Source organism: the organism of the source record quoted next, unplaced genomic scaffold, assembly GCF_019419815.1.
Source record: "Pyrus x bretschneideri cultivar Hongxiangsu unplaced genomic scaffold, Pyrus_bretschneideri_v1 Contig11, whole genome shotgun sequence".
In the NCBI taxonomy this organism is placed as follows: Eukaryota; Viridiplantae; Streptophyta; class Magnoliopsida; order Rosales; family Rosaceae; genus Pyrus; species Pyrus x bretschneideri.
In genome coordinates this window covers 7,428,094-7,452,211 of record NW_025999402.1, presented here as the reverse complement: position 1 = coordinate 7,452,211, position 24,118 = coordinate 7,428,094, and the positions used below count along the sequence as shown (strand labels likewise).

Below are 24,118 nucleotides of genomic sequence, written 5' to 3'. Positions count from 1 at the left end.
TTTTTTACTATATATATGATTTCAAAACGAGGGTTATTATATTCAAATGATTTTAACTAGATAAACTTGATCCACTCACACTTTATTTTGTCGACCTCTCAGGACATAGTGAGAACAAAGATAATCCAGGAAGTGAAGAGTAGGCTTGACAATGAGTTTAATAATTGCATGATTGTACTCTTGATTATATATGACACTACATTATTTTGTGTTAACTGTTGTGTGAGGCTACTATCAGCTTTGGTGTAATACGATAAGGATGAGATTACATCCTCGAACATGTGTCCCCAAGTGAGGAGGTTGATGAGGTTTTCTTACTAGACTGTTTTGATTATTAATAAAGAACAGTTTGGTTCAAATTCATTCACATCATAATTATCTTACGATGGCTTTCATCACTAAGTCGGCTTGTGACGTTATCTCATGATGGGTTCATGTGATCAATTTAGTGGCGGCCAGCATATTGCGGTCTCGTAACTTGTGTTATTGGGATCAGAGTGTGTCACTGAATTTTCATGCCTAACACGTGGACAACACACAGGGTAATGCTAGGAAGACCAAATTTGGAGACTAAATTTATAAACTAAATGATGTGTCACCAATAAGAATAAGCACGTTTATCAACGAGTAAGTAATAAACCAATCATCAACTTTCATGTCCTTTAGTTTTCAAAATTGTGTCCATAAATTTAGTCTCTCTGGCCTTACTCTAATACAAATAAGGTGACGTAGAGCACGTGTGGCCGTCGAGTTTTATACATAGAGCAACCTGCTATGATACCATATAGAAATATGATTCCCTGATTTGTCTGATACAATGTGTATAATATATTTATATATAGGGTTTGACAAAACCCATATGAGACGAATTCCTAAAATAATTACTATAAAAATTTACCTTCTTGCAATTACGAAGAAGATTCTAAATTAACTAAATGTTCTAACAAGAACAAACAATTATATATTAAGCACATCTACCAAACATATTGATAGAACGTCTTGTTACTTAACAAAGAAAATAAGATGTCTGAGACTCTGAACCTTCCCAAAAGGTGAAAGTGAGCACAGAACTTGTGCGCTCGATTGATCTTGATGATGAAGATTTTGTAAGGGTTTTGAGACTTTTGGTGTCCCACATCGGGAAACACTAAAGGTTCATTGCCCTTTATATAGATTTAGTGCTTTAGTCTAGTAATTAGAACATTGATCATTTGGAAATGGATTGAAGGCTTAGGCCTTATGGTTGTGTGGATTAGGCTTGTATAATTAATTTATTAATTAAAAATGTTTTGATTAAAAGACACAACTCATTTCATAAAAAGAGTTGTGTACTTTCAAATACGTTGAACAGGTATTTGAAAGGGTGTGAAACAACCTATATATTTGTAATCACAGTATCCAAGTGAGATCATCATTTCTTCCTCTTTTTCTTCCGTACGAAAATTCCAGAGAGTAAGCACACAAAGCAAATTCGCTAGAATTCTAGAATCCAGTGCAGGTTGTAGAATTAGGTAGTTGAATTCTGGTCGAGCAGACGTTGTAGAGCCACAAGCACAAGAGTGAGACGGAAATACTGTTCGAATGACATAGCTTTTACGCTTGCCTCTACCTTCTATAATCAAGTTAGTACCAATGTTATTCTTATATTAATTTATGTATTTATTCTGTAATTTCATTCTGCACGACAAGTATTTTTGGTTAATAAATATTAGAATTTCAAGTTTTGTTTATTTATGTTATTTTTGTTTATTTCTGAATTGTTCTCCAACAAATTTTGTGTCCACTAGAAAATGTTAGAAAGGACGCTAGGATCAGAGAGAACAATAAAGGGCGAGTCGATAAGCGAGGGTGAGGGTTTACAGGTAAGTCAATGGATGTCTAGGTAGACTGGGGTTTTCATGTGATGTGTCTAGTGATTTTTTAAGAAGGATAATGCTAGGTAGCAAACTTTTAAACCAAATTTTGCAAACCAAATGATGTATCATCAATAAGAGTTAAGCATGTTAATCAACACTTAAGTAATAATCCAACCATAAACAATCGTATCATTTGGCTTACAAAATTTGGTTTGAAAATTTGGTTCCTTGGCATTATTCTTCTTAAAAGTTCAGAATTTAATATAATGGTTGGAGCGATTGCTTGAGATCTATGTTTCACTAAAGATGAAAACCAAAAGTTTTCAAAATTTTCAACTTCACTACGTACCAAACAAGTTTTTGGGTTTTAATGAAAATTATTCTTATAAATGTAAGTACAGTTGCATATAACTGAAATATATGAGACAAAGGAATTGATCATCGTCATAAAGTGCATTAAACATTGATTGAGCATTGCCCTTCTATTCCTAATGGATTTGAGCCTTGTTGACGTCACCAAAACCATGATCAGCTTGCTTAGTCTTGTTAAGCATGGCATTGGCTTCTCTCCACTTGTGGTATTTACCAAACAAGACCTCCATATCTTCAAGGGATCGACCCTGCGTTTCTGGATACAACGTATAAAAGAAGACCCAACTAAGCGCAGCAATTCCCGCGTAAAGAAAGAAGGCCCCACCAATCGTGATGGCCTTATACAATGAAATAAAAGTCATGGAGATGACCCCGCTCGTCAACCTGTTTACGGCCACCCCCATACTGCACCCTTGTGCGCGCAACTGCAACGGAAAGATCTCAGAGCTGTAGACCCACGTGATGGGTCCCAACCCAATGGAGAAAAAAGCGACTATGAATAGTACCATGGCGATGCACAACCCGACGGCCCATGGGACCTTGCTGTGGGATTGATCAACGACCGTAAGACCCACACCGAGTAGCGTAAAAGAAACTACCATTCCACCCACGCTGCTTAAAAGCAAAGCACGACGTCCGAACCGATCAACTTGAAATGTTGCCACCAAGATTGCAATGGTCTTGACAAATCCAACAGCCACGGTTGCAAGTAGCTTGTCATTGTAAGAAGTGATTCCCGCTTTCTCGAAGATCCTGGGGCTGTACAAAACCACAGAGTCTGTACCCGACACTTGTTGGAAGAAGTGGATACCAAGGGCTGCTATTAAAATGTGGCGAACGGCCGGCGTAGGGCGAATGAGCAATTCCTTCCATATACCTTCACCTTGGCTGCGTTTAGAAACCTGAACGACCTCATCCTTTGAGTCTTTGGGGATTCCTGCAGCTTCTTTAATCTCGTCTAGTCTGAGCTGCGATTCCTCTTCAGAAGATGATGTTCTATTTAGTACTCGCTTGGCGTCTCCGAGTCTCCCTTGCATGACGAGCCAGCGTGGTGACTCGGGCATGGCTAAAACGCCGAGGGCTAGAAAAACTGAGGGAATTGCGCCGATGCCGAGCATGATCCTCCAGTTCAAGTGGATTGGGAGCTTGGCTAAGGCAAAGTTGGATACGTACCCCAGTAATATACCAACGTTAACAAACACCTACATATTTTCAAAATGATCAATTCTATTAATATAAACTCCACGTGCATGCATTTGAGAGGTTTACGAAACAATAAATAGGGTGGTTCTATCTACACATCCATTAGTATTTTTCACACATCTCTTGTTAATTTCCGTCTTTTGATATTCTTTAGTTCATTTGATCTTATGGTCGGAAATTCAGAAGGTGTATGGAAAGTAAAACATGGTGTGGATAGCGCCACCCAGTAGATATTTTAGGAAAATTCTAGGGTGAGCACATTTTTATATGGCATTTGTGCACTATCTAATGTGGCAAGTGATGTGTACATGTCACATTAATTAATGAATTTATCTCATTGAACGTTGGTTGCATACATTACTTGCCACATGAGATGATACACTAATGTGCTATAAATATCTGGTGTCCTTAGCATTATTTTTTGGGTGGTGCTATTCACACGCTCTTTTTTACCATCTCACACAATCTTTCAATTTTTGGTCATCGGATCGAATGAATTGAAGAAAACCAGTGGACAAAAATTAACAATTGTGTGTGGGAGGTAAAAAGAGGTGTGTGAATAGGAATCCCCTACTTTTTACGAGGAAATTGTTAGAATATCACATTTTTTTACCATATTTTTATACCTTCGGACATGGCAAGTGATGGTTTAAATGCCACATCAATTAATGAATTTATCTTATTGAATGTTCATTGTATGCACCACGTGTTACATGAGATGATATAGAAATGTGATATAACTATATGGTCTCGCAAGCATAACTTTTTTCAAATACTTAGAGGCTTATATTTACGTAAACATATCACCCTGGCTAATAACAAAAATAGTTAGTATATTATATGATAATATAATGTGGTACTGAAAAAAACCTCAGGGAAAGATGTGAGGAAGCCACGAAACGAGGCCGGAGAGATCTCGGCGGTGTAGACAGGAGCTATCATAAGAGCATAGCCAACTCCAACTCCGGCAATGAATCTACCAAACATGAGGAAGGCGTAGTTCGGGGCAAAACCCATGAGGAGAGCTCCAATAAAGAAGATTGTTCCGGCAAGTACTATGGTGTACCGGCGTCCAATCCAGTCAGAGGTTTTACCGGCCAAGGCGGAGCCAATGAGAGAGTATATATTCAAGGTACCGTTAAGAACTTCAACTTGAACATCGCTGATATTGAGGTTTTCTTTGATGAAGAGAGACGCTCCACTCATTACACCAATATCTGTAAATAAATTTGAAATAAGCATGCGTCGTAGGTGGAGAAGTTTCTTCCAAAACAAAAAGAGTAGGAACGGAGAATGGCACATTGCAATAGTAAGCTAATATTTTTAATCAAATAAGAACAAGACTGGAGAATGAGGGTATCATTAGAGAACCACAACCACTAACAATATCCATGAGTTTTAAGGAACAATTACCATAACCCAGTAAGATAGACGTCATTGAAGCCAAAACGGCACAGGCAACAGCAAACTTCTTTGTCTTGGGTTTCTTTGGGGGATCAAAGTCAGCAATACTATTCTGGGGTTGGCCGGAGACGACGTTATTTTCTGCTCTCTGGTCAGCCATCTCCATATCTATAGAGCTAGATAAATGAATTGATAGATAGATAAAGAGAGAGAGAGAGAGAGAGAGAGAATTAGATATGAGGAATGAGCTATTAATCAAGTACCATTTATACAAATTATATCCATTTGTTTGAAATGTTGTTGTTCATGGAAACAAACATCGTCATCCAATACTGTCATCAATCAACGAAGAAATTTGAATTATCTTAATTCTAGAACACAATTTAGTTAATTAGTTCTTATATACCAAAGCAACAAAATAAAAAAACTGAAATATGGTTCCATATTTAGTGTTATTTCAGGCATGCAACTATATATGCGCAAAAACTGTGTGATATTGTTCCATATATGTTACAAGCTCACCCGCCACCAGAAAATTGGGGTTGCCCTACAAAACCTTGCCCTTAGGAAATAACTAGTTCGTTGCACAAAGGTCATGAAAAAAAAATTGTGAGACAAAATAATGAAATTTGTCGCGCAACAAATGATTGTGCGTTGAAAAAAATGATTTGTCGCATTAAATGTAACAGAACAAAGAGCTTAATTTGTCGTGTGAAATACAACGAGGCAAAAGTATGTTGTCATATTGTCCTAATGGGGACGAAAATGCTGCGTTAGTAAGGCATTGCGCGACGAAACGTTTTGTTTAGTAAACATTCATGCAACAAATTGGAGTAATTTTAACATTATTTAATTGTCACAAATTTATCGTATGCGTATTACTGTTACGCGACGAATATGGTTGTGGCATTTACTGTTACACAACAAAAGGTTTTGTTGTGTAAAGTTTAATATACATATTTTTTTTTCTTTTGGGTTGTGAAAACATTTTTTAAATTAAAACAACAATTAATTTTTTTTTTAAATTAAATTGTAACAATAATTTATGAAAAAGTTAATTACAATTTTTTTTTATAATTAAATTGTAAAAATAATTAATAAATTTGTTTTATTTATAATATAAAGAAAATTGTACGTACAATTTCAAAAGTTCTTCGTATATATACATTTTGCTAAATATATACTATCTGCAATTCCCGAAAATTGTTGTTATCCACACTTTACTTTTACTACTAGCTGCAAAATTAACCCAAAAAAAGAAGGTGAAAAAAAGGCAAAGCAACAAAAATTGGTTGATCGATAATAAAAATTACTGTTAACCGTATAATTTATAATTGGTTGTCAATAAAAATTAGAACTAAATTAACTCCTCAGTGAGATTCGTTGATCACCAGCACACAACACAACTCAGTATCACAGTATATGCCTCTTATAAATTTGGTTACTTTCTAGCTAGTTATTTCCATTGGATCGCTTTGGTACTTTGGTTGCAAACCAATAGAAAATAAGCACCGTCACTCAATATTACGGTCTGGTAGTATTTCTCTTTACTTGAATGTGAGAGGTTTAGATTCGAACCTCGTGGATGGCTAATTCAATATCAAATTAGATTGCCCATTGTATGGCTTAGCCGAACCTCGTGGATGAGAATTTCAGCATTTCAGGCGGAAATTGCCCTGAGACTGAGACTCTCTCTCTCTCTCTCTCTCTCTCTCTCTCTCTCTCTCTCTTCCATTTCCGTGCTCTCCGAGTCGAACCCCAAATTCTCAAAGGTATTGACTTTTTGTTTGCTATATCAATTTTTTGTTTGTGATAGTGTAATGTGCTCAATTTTGGGTTTTTGTTTTGCCTAAATTTTAATTCTCAATGAATTTTTGTTAATTTGATTTGCTGATTTGATTTGATTTAACTTTGTAACCCAAAATTTGTGTTGCTACCGATGACACGGCAATAGGATTTGTGTCTATTCACTACACATAACAATTCTCAAAATACTCGTTCAACGATGATAAAAAGCTTTTAAGTTCACTTGTTTCAGATTTGCAACAGTATGGTCTTGCACAAGTTTCTGAAATTTCAAAAAATAAGCTGCTCGGAAAGTGTTCCAAACCATCCATAATCGTTACGCAACAGCATGGTCTGGCGAACATTGTACGGTTATTCTCCATTTGATCAGAACTCCACCGGTGAAAAGAAACGAGAGTATCGAAAACTCAACAGAAACTCGAAAATTCCTAAATTTATAGTAAAACCACGGAACTACGAGGTTCGGATTTAACACAAAACAACCCAGTACATAACCAGTCTACCAAGTACTTATCTCTAAAGCAGGCTAGGAAATGAAAATGCTTCTCGACTCGTTTCCATCGCTTCTACGCCTTATTTTTCTCAATGAGCTTCTCAATAACATCTGCGGCATCCTGCACAGTTGCAATGGTCTGAGCGCTTTCCTCTTCCACACTGATGCCGAATTCCTCCTCAAGTCCCATCACAATCTCAACCTGGAGTGCAGCTTCACATTAGAACACATTCAAACTACAACAAATAACAATGAAGTTTAAATACCGAAACTGTAACTACGGTAGAGAAACCAAAATGATTTCTACGTCTGAAGATTTTAACTGCAACGAACACTGTTAAAAGTAAAGTGAATTTTGAAAGATTGCACACAAAATAACCAATATGTCTCCTTATTCTTCACTAGTACTGCAATAGTCGTAACTACTGTGAAATGTAGTATATTTTTTCTGGTTAGAAGAACTCCCTGCGAATACGGATGGAAAAAATATAAAGAAACCGGAGTAGCATGTTAATGAATGTTGAATGTACCGTATCTAGAGAATCAGCTCCAAGTTCGGAAAACTTTGACTCGCCGGTAACTGCAGAGTCATCTGGCAATGCAAGTTGCTTCTTTACTATCTTAGACACCTTTTCCACCGTATCCGGCTTTGCCTGATGAAGGACAATTAACATTACTACAGCTCACAACTACCAGATAACTATCAAAGTTTTAATTTTTACTCCATTTGACTTAATTCGGGTAAACTCAAGAAACACTCTAACAATGGCAGGCTTTTCCATTCCGGACATAAAAACACTTATCCCTACAGCTACATGCCTACAAAATAGTGTTCACAATTCACATCAATCCGAGCTTTAAACTGTTACATCGTAAGTATAAAGCTCGGATTGATCGTGCATCCAATCTAAACCTTTAAGACTGAAACTTTCGACACTTCCAATGAAACCCCAGGATATTGTGAATGCAAAATTCAAACTGTAAAAATCATAACAAACAACAAGAGCACTTCAAACAAACACATACAGCGCAGGAAACGCGAAGCCGGGCCGAACGTTGTTGCAGCCCGAAAGAGAGGGAACTTCTTCCATAGCCAGCAAGTGAAACTGATCTCAAACCGTTAGCCCTGGATAATGCCTGTTCAAAGATGAATTGTTCAATAAAATTCAAATAAAAAATTCAGTAAAATGCGAATTGTTCATGCATTTTTTCAATACCCATGAAAACATGGGCAATTGGGTACAATTTCAAATGTAGCATTATATATGTAAAATCACAGAATTCCAACACCAACCCAATAAAGCTATATAATCGAGAAAAACAATACCAACATAATTAACTTTCACTGCAATTAAAAACTAAAACTAAAAGCATGTAAAGTACAACAACAACAAAGCTTTTTCGTATTAAGCGAGATCGGCTATATGATTCTTAGAACGATATTGCGCTCGGTTCGTAAAAGCATATAAAGAAAACTGTAAAAAATAAATATGATCAAAATTGTAAATTACAGTGTAATTAAAGAAATGGGTTTACGAGATTTTGGTGGAACTGCTGGGGGGAGGAGCGGATGAGGGAGATCGAAGAAGCTCCGGTGACGGCGGCCATTGGTGGAGCTACGGCGAGACCGAATTAGAAGGAGAGGGAGAGACTGAGACGGCGAGACCAAGGAGAGGAGTAGTGTGAGAAAGAGAGGGTCGTTTGCAGGTGGGTATTTATGGAACAGGGAGAAGGATTCTGTGACTGACACGTGTATGTGACAGAAGGCAGGAGAGAGTGACTGCTGAAATGGTCACTGACTCATCATGGACGGACGGTACAATGCTTTCGACTTAATGGGCCTGAAAAAGTTGGCTGTTTTCTTGAATTTACGACGTGAAATGTCGAAGAACTCTTTAAAATAAAATTAATGAAAAATGGTTGAAAATTTTGAATATTAACAATAAAAATAAAATAAAGAGTAAAATGAATAGTATCAGGATTGATTTTTTAGTGTAAAAATATGGTTTTTCGTTAAAATAAACAGTTACCAGGAATTTTTTGTTAAAGTTCCCCTCTTTAAAAAGTAGGAATTTTTATGACTTTTCAGTTTATTTATAATTTAACGTTAATTTTTGTGTCAAAATCATAAGGTGACAGAATTTCACTTTTAAAAGAATACCGCTAGCATTTCTCATTTCTGATTTCTTTTCCAGAATTTCAACTTATGACTTAAAAACTTTCCCTGTTGTTTGTGACGTTTTTTGAAATGGCAAAAAGCATTTTTCAACAATCTAAGACCTGGTTTGGTACTGAGGTGATTCTGAAAAAAACTGGTATCAAAAAAAGCTGGGAGTTGTTTTTGTGTTTGGTAAACATTCAACTTCAGCTTTTTTTCACAGTTTTGGGTGAAAAAAAGCCAAAAACAAGAAGCTGCAAAACCTAGCTTTGAAAAATCGGCTTTTTTTCACATCTATTTTACATAAAAGTTTACCAAACACTATAATACTGTTTTTTTTTTTTTCAAAAACACTTTTACAAAAAAGTTTACCAAACACTCTGCTGCTTTATTTCACATCCGCTTATTCTCATAGCACAGCAAAATCAGCTTTTTTTCAAAGCACAGCAATACCAAACCAACCCTAAAGTGCTTCGAACTATTTTTTTTTTTAATGGTCAATATTAATTATGAGTTGTAGAAGCACATTTTAGGTGTTTCTTTTTGAAGCACTTTCAAATATTTTTTTAGTAAACACTTGAGTTGTTTTTAAATTTAACTATTTAAGCACTTGTGAACAAATATGCTTCCACATGAGCGGTCTCAAATAAACTCTAAAATACATAGTTTCTTTTCGAACTAATGATTTAAAAGTAGAAACATTTGTCACCTAGTACTACAGTTTAGTGGTATTTCTCTTCACTTGTAAGTGAAATATCTTAGGTTCGATTATCGCCAAAGATATATATATCACTCGTTAAAAAAATGTAATTATTTAAATTTGAATTCTCTTTGAATAAATCTTCAAAAAAACTATGTAAATTTTGAATTATTATAAATAAAATATATATATATAGAAAAGTATGAGCTTTGAATTTTTAATTTGGTTAACTTTGAATGAGCATGAAATTCGGATGGGATAATTCAAGGTGCAACAAATTCTTCTTGGTCTACTCTTTGCATGACCAAATTATTTGGAAAAAGCAAACCATCTTAAGAAAAGATGCCGAGTCTCTTCGGGCGTATGGTAATTTTGATCTTGGTGCTATGGATCTTGAACCTTCTCACATCCCAACTTTGTTGGCTGATTTCATACGAAACCCCAATTAATGGTGGTCTTCCATTTAATCAATTAGTATTTATTTGGTTTAATTCGACTTGATTGTGCGTAAAGTTTGAAGGAGAGTGTTACCAACCTTCTCTCTTATCTTTTTATTTCAATTTTCTCATTATTTCTCATGTCACATGTATTCTGCTAGCACTTAAAATTAAAATTTAATTACTTTTAACTAAATTATACTAAAATGATAATTTGTCTACCAAAAAGAAACTAAATTTTTAGTTTTAACGGCTAGTGAAGTGCACATTGTATTAAAAGAAATGAGATGGTTAAAACTTAAAATGACAAAGTAAGTGAGAATGGAATATGTTTGCTCAGCTACCTTAAGTGATGATAATGATTACCAACCTATTTATTATCGTTGAATGTATTTAAATTTCTAGATCTGTCTAGTGAGTAAACGCAAATATCAAAATTTAAATTCATCAAATGATAATAAGTATCACCACCACTTGAAGGCGGTGAGTTAAACCGACCCAAAAAATAGACTTGTTGGAGTTTGGACATGCCAATAGCGAAAAAGCAACTTGCCAGGTTGTACATTCTAGTCTTAGCTAGGGATGGGCAAAATACCCACAGATATGGGTAATCGTGGTTACCCGCCCATTTAAATTTCATGGTTACAGTTATGGGTAACCGTTTAAATAAATAAACGGTTATAGTTAAATAGGTATGCAATTATAGGTATGGTTAACCGTTTATAAACGGTTATAGATATGAGTATAACCGTTTAGGCAATTACCCAACGGGTAAACGGTTATGGGTAAATAATCGCGGTTACCGACCCACCATAACCTTTGCTCATCCCTAATCTCGGCCCTGATGTTTTTCCTTGGGCCTGTTTGTTTGTTTGGGCTCCCGCCTCATTTCAACCCTACCCAATGGAGTAAATAATAAAAAACAGGATTCGGTATAACTCAACCCAGTGGAGCAAGCAAGGCGGAGTAGCCCACCATCCAAACGGCGGGTACAACTAACGCACACCAGCACCCAACAGGATCTTTTGGTGAGAATCTCAAATATTCATGAATTATGTTCATTCATCGTATATCATACGATTAGTTTTTATTAAATATTTTTGTTTAATTTTAAATAAAAATATTTAAAATAATTTATGACGATACGATATACAATAAACAAATACGATTTACGAATTTCCAGAATTCTGACAAAAATGACCCGGTGAGAATACGAATTCCACCAGCAGCAATACTGCTTCGTGTTAGTTGCCCATCACTTCCTTCTCACCGTCAATATATTATTAAGCTCCCGCTGTACTGTTTCAGGCCACCAAACACACAAACACATCCTTCTCTCTCCTCCCTCTCCCCTCTCTCTTTCTCTCTCTAGAATCCACTACTTGAGATCCTACTTGGATTTATCGATTCCATCAAATCACCTTTCCATCCTTATTCTGTCGATTATATTATATTATTCATCCAAACGCGGCCTTTCCCAATTCCTCTCCGGTTCTCCCTCGGTAAACGCTTCCTCAACCTCCTTCCCCCCTCTCTCTGATCGAAACGTCGTCGTTTCCCGAAGTCCATCTCCACTGAACGCGTTTTGACGATCCGAGTGAGTGAGAAGCGAGTCAACTCTCTCTCTCTAAGCGGCGTTATTGATTTTGTATTTTGATTTTTATCCGGTCTGTGTCTGTTTGGTTGCTGAGAAAAAAGCAGAGTGCGGGAAAATGGAAGTTGATTGAATTTGATTTTCCCGACAGATTTTATCACGATTCTCTTCTTTTTGTTTTGGGATCTAGTGCTCGAAAACTTTTTCGCAACTTTTCTATAAAAATTATTCTACTGGGTCCCGACGATTCGATAATTTCAATCATATTCGTAATCGATTAGTAAAGTTTTTGTTTCTGAGATTTTCTCAGCAACCAAACAGCCGGTCAGTCACTAATATACACGATCATATACGCATACAGATACATCATACGTGTTTCTAATTTCTAAATATTTACATTGTTACATTTGTATGCAGTAACAATGAACACGCAGCTGTTGGAGATTCAACCAAACGAATTGAAGTTCTTGTGTAAGTTCGTCGATGGCAGACTAATCATTTTCTTTGTGATTTAGTGTGTATTCGATCACTGCTACAATAATCGCTGTTTGAAAATTTGTTACGTTTTGGTGTTGCTGGATCAGCTGATTTCATGCTATTGAATTTTTTCTAGTTCTTTTTGTATCGAAAAGAACATCGATTTTGAAACTATGAATACTGAACAGACTGATTCAAATTCGTATTAGGTAGGTTAGGCTTTGTTTGCTGATTGCTTTTGAATTGTAAACTGATTGCGAAATTGTTTTTGTAGTTGAATTGAAGAAGCAAAGCTCATGCTCGATTCGGCTTACCAACCTGACCGACAGCTATGTTGCTTTTAAGGTGCATATTGCATTTTGTTTGTTTATCAAATTAGTGAAAACTGCTTTTGTGTATTTCGCTGAGTCTGATCAAATTTTAGTTGGATTGTAATTTGGCAATGACATTTGCAGGTTAAGACTACGTCCCCTAAGAAATACTGTGTCCGCCCAAATGTTGGTGTTGTCTTACCGAAATCAACTTCTGAGTTTTCGGGTATGCTTTTTCATGTATCTCGTTTGGTACGTTTTGAGCATGTGTTAATGTTTGATTGTTCATGTAAGCATTACTTCATCAGTATGTAGAAAAGCATGAAGTTTGACGTTTAAGTTCCACTTCTGAATTTTCGGTTTAAGATGACAGGAGAAAACCAGATCATTATATTCTATATTGCACATTGACATTTTTAATATACGCTGTCTCCTCGTGGATGGAATAGCTTAGCTACTATAAGGTTTTCCAGTTGCTTTTACATGCTTTAGGCATCATTTTTTTTGGCACATGATTCAATCACAATGTAACGACATCATTTCTTTGGTTTTAGATTGCATTTAACTTTCTAATTGTTTTCTTCTTTACTGGGTCTTGTTATAACCATTTAAATTTTGTCAACATAGTTACAATGCAAGCACCACAAACTGGTATGGTAGATATGGAATGCAAAGATAAGTTTTTAATCCAGAGCACGATTGTTTCTTCTCGGACAACTGATGAGGATATTACCGCTAGCATGGTAAGTCTTGGTAGTTAATTTTGGTCTGGAGATTTTGTATTGATTTCTCATTGTTTACATATTACATTCACAGTTTTCTAAAGACGGTGGCAAGTACATTGAAGAGAAAAAGCTAAGAGTAACCCTCTTTAGTCCACCCAATTCCCCAATGCTGTCACCAATGAAGGTAGACTTGAAGCAGGGGCTCGGCTATGAACATTCAGTTCTAAAAGATCAATTTGGTGGAGTTGAAATCCTCCCTTCGCTGAACCAGGTTAGAGAATCTATTCTTATTTGGCAATGTTTGATTCTCTTCCTCTCTATCCCCCTCCCTCTTCCCCTCCCTTTCCTTCCTTCCCATGTGCTTGCTTTCTGTATGTATTGATCCATCATGCTCACTTTCTCCAAGTGCCTTGCATTATCGCTTAAACAGCATATTTACATAACGATGACTGACAACTCAGCGTAGTAGAAAACTTTCAGGAAATCCGAATAATTTCTTGGTATACTGTTATGTGGTTCAAGAACACCATGCAAAATCATTTTGTGGTTCTTATTTTGGACCAGGTTACTAAGGATGTGAAGTTTGCGGCTACTAATGAGATGCGAAAGCCATCAACGGATACTCATGAGAAGCCAAAACCATCAAAGGATGTAGAGTTGAAACCAGGAAAAGACTTTGAATTGAAACCAGAAAAAGATTTTGAGTTGAAACCAGAAAAAGATGTGGAGTTGAAGCCAGCAAAATATGAGGCATTGGAACCAGAAAAAGAGGCTGAGTTGAAACCAGTAAAAGATGTGGAACTAAAATCAGCAAAGGATGTGGAGTTGAAACCAGTAAAAGATGTGGAACTAAAATCAGCAAAGGATGTGGAGTTGAAACCCGAAAAAGAGGTCGAGTTGAAACCCGAAAAAGAGGTCGAGTTGAAACCCGAAAAAGAGGCGGAGTTGAAACCTGTAAATGACGTGGAACTAAAATCAGCAAAGGATGTGGAGTTGAAACCGCCAAACGTTACGGAGTTGAAACTAGAAAAAGATGTGGAGTTGAATGCAACAAAGATTGTGGAAGATTTGAAGTTAGTGAAGGATATCCAAGAGATGAAATCAAAGCTAAATGCACTTGAATTAAAGCTGAGCCAGGTTTTGGTCTTTAGCAGAATTTTGTTTCGAAACATATGATATTATTGCGGTTACGTTGCCTGTAGAAACTGACCTCTAGCAGTGTTCCTCTACATTATGCGAAGAGTTTAGTTATTGGTTATACACTACACGAACAGTTCTCAAAATGCAATCTTACAAGTTTTCCGTTCTTTATAACTTTGAGTTAATTGGCGTTTTTCAGGCTGAAGTTACTATTTCAAAGCTAACAGAGGAGAGGAGTTCAAGCATTCAAGAGACGAGAAATATACAGCAGCAATTAGTAATTTCTTGCGCCCCTTCCGTTTTCTATTCTCGCAACTCTTGTTGTTTGTCTACCGATGAACAATGATATGAGCTTAAATGTTATGAATCGATTATGAAGTTTTATTTTGGGTTTGTTTGTCGTAATTTTCATACTACTGTGCTAATTTCTTTAACTCCGCACACTCGTGTTTGCAGTTATTAAGACTTACTAATGATTGCAGGCACAACTGGGTATAAGAGGTGTGGATGTGAAAGTAGTCCAAGTCGGATTTCCTCTCCTCTTTGTTTGTATGGTGGCGATCATGAGCGTTGCTATCGGATACTGTATACACCCTTGAAGAACATGTGCATGAAGCTAGAACCATCGGTGCCAGTTAGATGTGTACAGATGAAGTTTATAGGGGACAGTCTAGCCAAATTTAATCACAGTAGAGACATTAGATACACACATTTTCTTGTTTCCGATAAGGTATGTACTTGTTTTCAAGGCATGGTGTTTTGAAGGAACTACCTTTACCCTTAAAGAATTTAAAACATTAAAAAATAAAATAGATTAGGGTGCGTGGGGAGCAAAGTTTTCTGAACTTTATGCCATGTTTAGTTTCTGTCCATGAACTCTCATATTAGTTTTCTTCGTCCTTAAACTTAAACTTTGCGTTGTATGAGTAGTCCTTCCGTCAAATCTGGTGGGATGGGTTTCAGAGAGGGTGGTGCAGGTGCTTGAACCTCGCCTAGCTCTTTAGTTCTTGACATTTTTGGCCTTCCGGGTTGCTTTTTGGTAACATCTTTGAAAACCTTCACGAGACTACACTTATCCCATCAAGATAGTGTATAGATTTAAAAAGCTTGTTAGTTATTTTAATTTCACTATAATATCCGTGTATGTTAAAGCAGTTAAACACAAAAATCCTATTGTGTAATATTAGTAGTGTCCAATAAGAGTGCATACTTGCATGAAATTATTTAGCTTGTAAGGTTATTATGTGGTGTATATTTTTGGTATGCTATGCCTTTTTATTCCATATTTGTCCCTAATAGTAATATATATTAATTACGACCATCTCCAAAGGAGATGTGTCAAACTTTAAACATAAAATTTAAATTTAAAGGCTTATGTCCACTTTTTGATATGTGAAATTTAAACTATTATTTTATTGAATTATTTCTTTCTTATTTTGATAGCAACTTCAAATCTTTAGTGATTAATAAATGATTTTTACTATTTTTATTATTATTATATTTTTAAAAATACTTATTAAAAGTAAATAATGTAATAAATTATAGTTTAAATTTGACATATCGGATGGAGAATAAAATTTAAAAAAAAAAATTCAAAGTGTCACATAAGCTTTGGAGATGCACTATGTGCCTTTTTTATTCCAGATGAGTGAAATGTCACACAATCAAATTTGAAGGTAAGAAAAAGGTTCAATCGATATGAAAAAAATGTGCTGTCAATTAATTTTCTAATTATTTTATTGTGTGCATCCTATTAATGCATCAATTATAAATCTTAAAAATTATTTTTATCGATTTCATTTTAAATGTGGATCCTACATATATCATTTATATAAAAAAAAATGAGTTAGAAAAAGAGAAAATCTGACATTGATACCTCAATAATCAAATTAATATTTGACATTTATCTTTGCTCAAAGAGTTCAAAATTAAAAGTTCTAGAATTTATGAGAAAATTCATCAATACATGAATTCGTGGATATACCATCAATATATGAAAATATGGAATTAAATCTTACAATAAACCAAAAGATTCAAACTCTGTGTAAAGACATGAAACCAAGAGAAAAATCAACGGTAACCAATTTATCGGTATATGAATTCGTGGATTTACTGTCAAGTGTTACAAATTAATTTAATTAGAGCGTATTTGGTACTCTACTTGAATTCAACTTTTTAAACTTAAAAACAATTTTCAAGTTTTAAGTCTTAAAAACTTGTTTGGTATGATTATTTTAAAAAACTGAACTCAAGTCTAACTAAAAAATATAGTCTATTATCTAAAAACACAAAAAATGAGTTTTTAGAGTTTTTAAACTTAAAACTCACTCCTTTCTTTTCTCTTCATCCTCCCCTCTCATTCCAAATCTCTCTCTCTCTCTCTCTTCTTCTTCTTTCTCTCTCCCCCTTCTCTTATTTTTTTTTTACTTTTTCGTCTCTCCTCCAATTCGCTCTCTTTATTCTTTCGGTTTTTTCTCTCACTCTTCTTCCTCTCTATCTCCTCCGATTCTCTCACTTCTTTCTTTTTCCTCCAATCATCTCTTACTTTCTTTCCTCCTCTCTCCTCTTTCTCTCTTGACCCCTTTTTTTTGGATCTCTTTGTCCAGTTTAAGTTGTAAGATTTAAAAATTTTAAATCGCATACCAAACAAGTTTTTGAGTTTTAAAGAAAATTGTTTCAAGAAAATTTCTTAAGAAATGTTTTGAGAAATTATAAAAAATTTCAAATAGGATACCAAACAAGCCTTTAGTTTTTTTTTTTTTTGGTCAAAATTAATTAGTTCATTTACAATTTGGCCACAAAAAAAAATTCATGTACGTTTTAATTAGTATTTTAAATTATGTGTAAATTATGCAATCACGTAATTTAAAATATTATGACAGATATAAAAGTTTATTATTTACCATATCCAGAAGATTTTTTCAGTTAATTAGTATTTTAAATTATGTGTAAATTATGCAATCACATAATTTAAAATATTATGACAGATGTAAAAGTTTATTATTTACCATATCCAGAAGATTTTTTTCAGTTATTGACATGTCTTTTGATAAGATAATGACGACCCTTTCACTATAAATATTGTACATCATTTTCATTTGCACTACAAACTACATTACCGATTGTAATATTTGGATTACGAGGAGAGAAACATGGAGAAATCCACACTCACATTGGCTTTCTTGGTCGCCTTCCTAGTCGTTATCTCTGGTATCTCTCACATTGCGTTATGTTTGTTACAGCCAACACCATTTAGTGGTATAAATGTTTGTTGTTCTTGTTATTGAAATTTGTATTGATTGGCAGGTTTTTCAAACGAAATTGAAGCAGCAAGAAACACAAAGGAGGTTGCAAGTTTGCCATCTTTCAGAGCGTTGGAAGGTCAAAAGAAGCCACAGCTAGTGCCGATGGAGGGTGGTGGCTGCATTTTTTGGTGGGACTGTAGTAAGATATGCCCTCCAGGATGCGACGTTGGAGTTTGTGATCGTGGACATTGCCGTTGTACTTGTACCTGAACAAATCGATATCTTTCGAATTTTCTGTGGAGTAAAGACGATAGAAAATTTCATTAAATTCGAAAAGAAAAAAGAAAGTGTTTAAATCACATGCTACAATATTAAATAACAATTCCAACTCAAAACGATCTCTTCTATGAAGGCCGTCTTTTCTCGAAACAAAAATTAACGTAGCTATTCCAACTGAACTCGCACAGTCAAGTTTCTTTCAGAATTTCAATTATATTCATTGTTACTTTTAACATATTTAAGCAATATTTCTTTTATACAATAGTTAGAGATTGAACTATGTCACATAATGAATCAACAATAATAATTACGTATCAAGCTCACTATCCATGAAAGTCAAACTTAACTTCTCTCACTTGTAAATCAATTGTAAGCAGAGAGAAATAACGGAGTTAATGACAAATAAGTTCAATTGAGTGCAAAACAAAGAAAGAAAAAGTATATGACAATTGCGTAACCATATAAAATATGATGGCGAAAATTGTAATATACATGAATTTGGACTATATGCACTGAGCCGATAACCCGAACAAAAGGAAAATAAAAATCAATTTTGAAAGGAAAAAATTATGCTACCAATTAGTTCATGTGCATTTTATTTTTCTTTAAAAAGGAACCAGCTAGTTGTGAAGTCCCAAAAGTTCAACATTTTAGGAGCCGAGATGACGCACAGAGTCATTTCAGGCTTTCAGCCTACCAAATTAGTTCATGTGCATTTTGGTTAAAACAAAAATGGTTCATGATTTTGACATTTGATTCATGAAATTATGTGATCATACATATACCATATTATAATAATTGTAAATACTTTACACTTTACTATATCTAGATGAAATTTTTTCCAATCATTAGACTCGTTGTTATTTTTGTTAATAAGAAAATAATGATAATCCTACTATAAATAAGGGTACATCAATCTCCACAATTTTCATCTTGCACTCGAAGTTTCATTACTTAATCACATATTTCAACGCTTAGAAACAAAAATAGTGGAGAAATCGACACTCGAGTTAACTTTCTTGGTGACTCTTCTAGTTTTTTTCTCTTTTAAGTCTTTCTCACATTGCATTACGTTAACATATTTACTTGTATGGTTATATGTCAGCAATCCCCACCCGCTTCACAAGCTAGCTATTGGTGTCACGTTGTTAGTTGATTTTCACACACATTTTCAATCGCAAGTGTGTTGACATGATATGGATAACTATACAATTTAAGCATCAATGAAGTGAATAGATGAACGACATGTCGGCAACACATTAATATAATTTTTTAATATCAGATGGTCGAGCGTGTCACGACCCAAGATTCTCTCTATGAATACTCAGAATTATAATATTTATACATTGGCAGGCTTTTCAAAAGAAAGTGAAGCAGCAAGAGGCATATATGGAGTTGCAAGTTCGCTGTATCAACTGCAAGTGAGGTGCACTTTCTTTTGGGAATGCCGCCACATATGCCCTCCTGGATGCGACTGGGGGATTTGTTACGACGATAGAGTTTTCTCATGTACTTGTATCTGAACCAATTTGTTTAGGTTTATATTTGTGGAATAAAAAAGATGATATCTGTGGACAAGTATGAATAAATAAAAGAGGCAATTTGATTCACCACCTAACATATCCATTTTTTTATTAAACATTTGTCGCTTTTGAAGTTTTAATTCGACTACATTTTACTCTCATAGTGCCTTTTTTTTTTCATTTTTCAATTGACCTACTAAGTGGTTGAGCCAAAATTATAATTTAGAACGAGTCTAAATGTCTCAATATGAAATATTTTTTTGATCTTATAAAAATTACTTTGTTGTGCGATGACCAATGTTGTTTAGGTCTGGTATAGTGTCGTTCTCATCATCTTCTTTTTTAAACTTAAACCCCCAAGCCTCTCTAACATTCTTTCTCCCTCCACAAGTTGCCAGGCCAAAGTCTTCCTCAAAACTCACAAGCAACAGATTGTCTAAACTCCATAGGAATCAAACTCTATGAAAGAAAAGTAAAAACGTCGATCGGTATCTTGAGCGTAAAAAAACCCTTGAAAATCATACCCATGGCGCTAAACATTTCTGTGCGAAAAAAAAAGAAGTCAGTGGTCTTTCATGGCTCCGGCGCTGCATTTACCCCCATTTTACGTGGGGTTAAATCTTATTTATTATGACTAATATTATGGATAATCATACAATTTAAATTTTGACAAAAATGAGAAATACATACACAATAAAAAATGAAAACTGTACATGGACCCATGCCAGAAAACACAATCAGCAAACTAATGTACTGATGTAGTTTTCTTACTTTTAACGAATACAGCAAACTAAAATCGGAAAAAATGATTAAATAATCTTTAGCAAAATAATATCGTGCGTTTCCTTATGAAAATCAAAATGACCCCATCTGCAACCAAATGTACCAAAATAATATTGGTACGTTTAAAATCAAACGTACCATAAAGATAGACGTACTTATATGGGTGGGTTCAAAAAATTGAAAACCGAAAAAAATCAACCCGAACATCAAACCGAGACCTAAAAAATTGAACCGAACCGAATTCTTTTGGTTTGATTTATGTTTCAATGGTCTAAAAACCAAACCAAATTAATTATTAATATTTTATTTATTTATTTATTTATCTGTTTTGGGTATTATTTTCTAAACCCAATTTGTAAGCCAAAATGTGCAATGTGTTGCCAAACTTTAAGCCCAAAATATTAAAAAAAGCATTTAGAAACCCTAAACCCTAACCTATTATTTGTCCCCCTTCTTCTCTTTCACCCTAGCCGCACCTTACCATCTCTCCATCTTCTTTCTTTCTTTTTCTTTTCTGTCCCTCTCTTTCATTTCTTTCTCCTGGACTCCAGCCGCACCTTCATTCTTCTCTCCCTTTTTTTTTTTTCTTCCCAACCAGACCTTCATTCTGTTTTGCTCTCTAATCATCATCTTCTTTTTTTCTCCCTCTTCATAATTTGCTGCATCAATAGCAGCCCACAAGTCCTGCAAACCCTAAACTTTGCCCACACTTGCCGAGTGAAATCCCAAAGAAAAGAGTAAGCCAGTTTGCAGATTTTGTTCGATTTTTGTGTTGTGTGGTTGTTAGTTATTTAAATTTCAGCTAAATGAATATAATTGTTGTTGTAATTTGTGTTGTGGGGTTGTTAGTTATTTATTTTTAGTGGTTTTTGTTGTTCCTATGATAGTAATGCTTATGTTGTCAATTAGAAGATTTTGATTGAAATGTTGTCCTCGATGGGTGAGTCTCTCGATTTATGTTATGATTGTGTTGAAGATGTTAAAATTTCAGATTTTAATTTTTTTTTTATCATTTTTTGAAAAGAAAAATAAAATAAAATAAAAAAAAGAACCGAACTGAAATTTCGGTTGAGTTTCGTTTTTGGCAAAAAACCGAACCCAGCCCTAAACGTACCATAGTTTGTTTTTGAGAAAAAATGATGGTAGGGGATTTAAGACCCTATTATGGACTTTATAAAACTAATTTCAATTTTAATTATATGTGCTTATTTAATAGAGAAGTCGATCCCAATGAACTTAGAAGATTTTACTCGATGCATGTTTTTTATAGATATCTTGTTGGAGAATCAAATTGAGGCTATTCACATATCTTTAACAATCATTGAGTAATATTAGAGAGTTTAAACAAGATTTTGGTTATGATTTGAAGCCAATTCGAGAAAGTTTTCGAAATTCTTATTAAGAAAAAAACCATGAACAACGTCGACCTCGATTCTGGCCAAGACGATGAAGAAGTCAACGGAGTGTAGAAGGGGAGGAGTTGGTGGCGGAGATGTGGGAATGGATGTAGGGAGTGGGTGGTTGGCCGGAGGTTTTAGGTACAAGTGGGTGAGTGATCAAGTGTTCGGTGGCTGCATTTTCATGTTTTTACTATTCTTTTTAACTTTTTTTCTTTGGTTTAAATTTTTTATTTTTAAAGTTTTCACTTATTTTTTGTTATTATAGTTTTTGAAACTTTAACACGTGTGCTTCACAGATGTGCCACGCGAACAAATTAGTAGAAATTATAACATAATTGGGAAACAAAAGCAATTGATTAGTGGGTAGAAGGCAAAATTGATGAGTTTAAAATACAAAAGTCATGAACTTGTGACCTACCTTTTTAACGAATGACGACATACTATGCGGCATTATCTACAATTTTATTCTTTTTTTTTTCCTCCATATAACCCACCATCCATCCTAAAAAATCACACACCAAAATCAAAATCTCTATCATTATTCATAGTTTATGTTCCTTCATAATGTCACAATCTTGTTGAGCCCTTATTTCTTCTTTAAACTCTTCCCTTTCTTGCCTAAGTAGCTCTCTTTCTCTCTCATTAGCTTGAAATAATTTCTCAACAACTGCAACTTTTGCCTCTTTTCTAGCCTTATCAGCCTCAAATTTGGCCATTTCTCGCACCAAAGTCAATTCACCTTGGCGAGCAAGTTCTTCTATATATTTTGCATAATCATTCTTGGAAGCACTCCCTTTTCTCTTTGAAGCCTTCTTCCCTTGCGGCCTAATTAGATAACGGGTCGACCCCGATGCTTGTTCAGGGGGCATTTTCAACACTTCTTCTGTGTCGGCTTCATGAACATGTGAGTCAAGAACGGGCGTATAATGTAGAGGGGTGTTGTTCAAGACAACTTCTGGACCGACAGGCACAACTCTGAATTTAGGACAATCTTTGACAATATTCCCCAACATTCCCACCAGGTGAATGATTTGTTTTTGTTTTTGGTTTTGGCATTATACGAAGCTTGTGCTTGAAGTATCTACACAATGCGGGAGAAGAAATAATTATAATCAAAGTAGCTAATCTAAATTTGGGTATAGTACAAACAAATAAATAATATATTGTTATATGATCCGCTAAATTTTCCCCACTTCGAAGATTAGCACTAGCTTGTGCCAAGGCGTCTCTCCAAAGACTAAACGATTGGCTGAATATTCTCCAACGATTGGACATCGATTCTTTGGTTCATTTCCCACCAATTTTCTCAAGATAATTGGTATGAATAAGACTCTACATTTCTCGCAACTGCATCTCATTACCCGTAATCCGATCATGAGTAACTTCAACCCAGCTAGAACACAACGTAACATCTTCAATAAGCGTCCAATTCGTACTTGCATCATTAATCATTTTGTTAGAAACCAATTGGATTGAAACTTTGAGAGAAAGATTGGAATGTGGTTGAAAGTATTTGAGAAAATATGAAATTGTGGTGTAAGGTAGAAGATAATGAGAAAGTATTTATAGAAAAGTGAAAATCAAATTTTTTTTTTAATTTTTAAGATTTTTTATTACCTTGAATAATTTCTGCTGTTGGATTAAAAAAATTTGAAATCCAACATGCCAGAATGTGCCACATGGCACAACGGTAACATTTCAAATTTTTTTAATGTTAATTCTTTTTTTTATAATTTATAAAGGTGAATAATGTAGACCATTGATCTCAAATCCAACGGCTGATATTGCCGAAAGTTTCAAATATTTTTTTTTATCGATGGAAATCCAACAGTCCAGGAAAAGTAATCGTTGAAATCCAACGGACGAGAACGTGACACGTGGCCACCAACGGTAACATTTCTGCCGTCTAAACCGTGGGCCCCAGCGCCTGAAATGTTGTCGAGGTTGCACCCCTACGCGCGCGTGTTGTGCACTCGCCTGACACAAAAATAATTAAATAGTGGCTGACACCACCCTGACGTCAACGTTGCATCACTTTGCCCTCGGGCTCTCGAGCTGAGCCTTTCACTCACCCCCCCCCCCCCCGGTCTGCCCAATCGCCCTCTAGACTGGAGCTTGCAGCTTTAACTATTGAGTTGGTAAAGTTGCCGGTCCATCAGGCTAATTGGCCCGGTGGAGTTGCTCTTACGAGGACGATGACATCACTTGTTTC

At 35.1% G+C, this 24,118-nt stretch overlaps 3 protein-coding genes across 5 annotated transcripts; 1 reads left to right on the top strand and 2 right to left on the bottom strand.

Moving 5' to 3' along the window:
* Positions 1–2,344: 2,344 nt before the first annotated feature.
* On the bottom strand, positions 2,345–5,001 carry LOC103934027 (putative polyol transporter 1). Its single transcript, XM_009343734.2, has 3 exons — positions 4,845–5,001; positions 4,302–4,648; positions 2,345–3,430 (listed from the first exon to the last, which is right to left on the bottom strand). The coding sequence occupies exons 1-3, from the start codon at positions 4,999–5,001 to the stop codon at positions 2,345–2,347; spliced, it is 1,590 nt and encodes a 529-aa protein (XP_009342009.2).
* A 2,098-nt stretch (positions 5,002–7,099) lies between these two features.
* LOC103934054 (acyl carrier protein 1, chloroplastic-like) lies at positions 7,100–8,828 on the bottom strand. Its single transcript, XM_048577123.1, has 4 exons — positions 8,671–8,828; positions 8,161–8,271; positions 7,665–7,787; positions 7,100–7,336 (listed from the first exon to the last, which is right to left on the bottom strand). Exons 1-4 carry the CDS (start codon positions 8,740–8,742, stop codon positions 7,208–7,210), a joined length of 435 nt encoding a protein of 144 aa, XP_048433080.1. The 5' UTR covers positions 8,743–8,828; the 3' UTR covers positions 7,100–7,207.
* A 3,065-nt stretch (positions 8,829–11,893) lies between these two features.
* LOC103934024 (vesicle-associated protein 2-2) lies at positions 11,894–15,599 on the top strand. Of its 3 annotated transcripts, XM_048577122.1 has the most exons (10): positions 11,894–12,026; positions 12,441–12,494; positions 12,775–12,845; positions 12,956–13,037; positions 13,439–13,554; positions 13,628–13,807; positions 14,101–14,329; positions 14,378–14,673; positions 14,876–14,953; positions 15,159–15,599. In XM_048577122.1, the coding sequence occupies exons 2-10, from the start codon at positions 12,446–12,448 to the stop codon at positions 15,273–15,275; spliced, it is 1,218 nt and encodes a 405-aa protein (XP_048433079.1). In that variant the 5' UTR covers positions 11,894–12,026; positions 12,441–12,445; the 3' UTR covers positions 15,276–15,599. The 3 variants fall into 3 exon arrangements, with proteins under 3 accessions (XP_048433079.1, XP_009342004.2, XP_048433078.1); XM_009343729.3 differs by having other exon boundaries at positions 14,101–14,673; XM_048577121.1 differs by lacking the exon at positions 11,894–12,026 and having other exon boundaries at positions 12,111–12,494; positions 14,101–14,673.
* Positions 15,600–24,118: the final 8,519 nt, after the last annotated feature.

Coding starts and splice junctions, on each gene's coding strand:
- LOC103934027 (XM_009343734.2), bottom strand. CDS start 5,001: ATGGAGATGGCTGACCAGAGAGCAGAAAATAACGTCGTCTCCGGCCAA. Junction 4,649..4,844: donor GTCTATCTTACTGGGTTATG/GTAATTGTTCCT, acceptor ATTTATTTACAG/ATATTGGTGTAATGAGTGGA. Junction 3,431..4,301: donor TCCTCACATCTTTCCCTGAG/GTTTTTTTCAGT, acceptor GAAAATATGTAG/GTGTTTGTTAACGTTGGTAT.
- LOC103934054 (XM_048577123.1), bottom strand. CDS start 8,742: ATGGCCGCCGTCACCGGAGCTTCTTCGATCTCCCTCATCCGCTCCTCC. Junction 7,788..8,160: donor GGCTTCGCGTTTCCTGCGCT/GTATGTGTTTGT, acceptor GTCCTTCATCAG/GCAAAGCCGGATACGGTGGA. Junction 7,337..7,664: donor GAGCTGATTCTCTAGATACG/GTACATTCAACA, acceptor GCTGCACTCCAG/GTTGAGATTGTGATGGGACT.
- LOC103934024 (XM_009343729.3), top strand. CDS start 12,446: ATGAACACGCAGCTGTTGGAGATTCAACCAAACGAATTGAAGTTCTTG. Junction 13,038..13,438: donor ATCAACTTCTGAGTTTTCGG/GTATGCTTTTTC, acceptor TTGTCAACATAG/TTACAATGCAAGCACCACAA. Junction 14,954..15,158: donor GAAATATACAGCAGCAATTA/GTAATTTCTTGC, acceptor TAATGATTGCAG/GCACAACTGGGTATAAGAGG.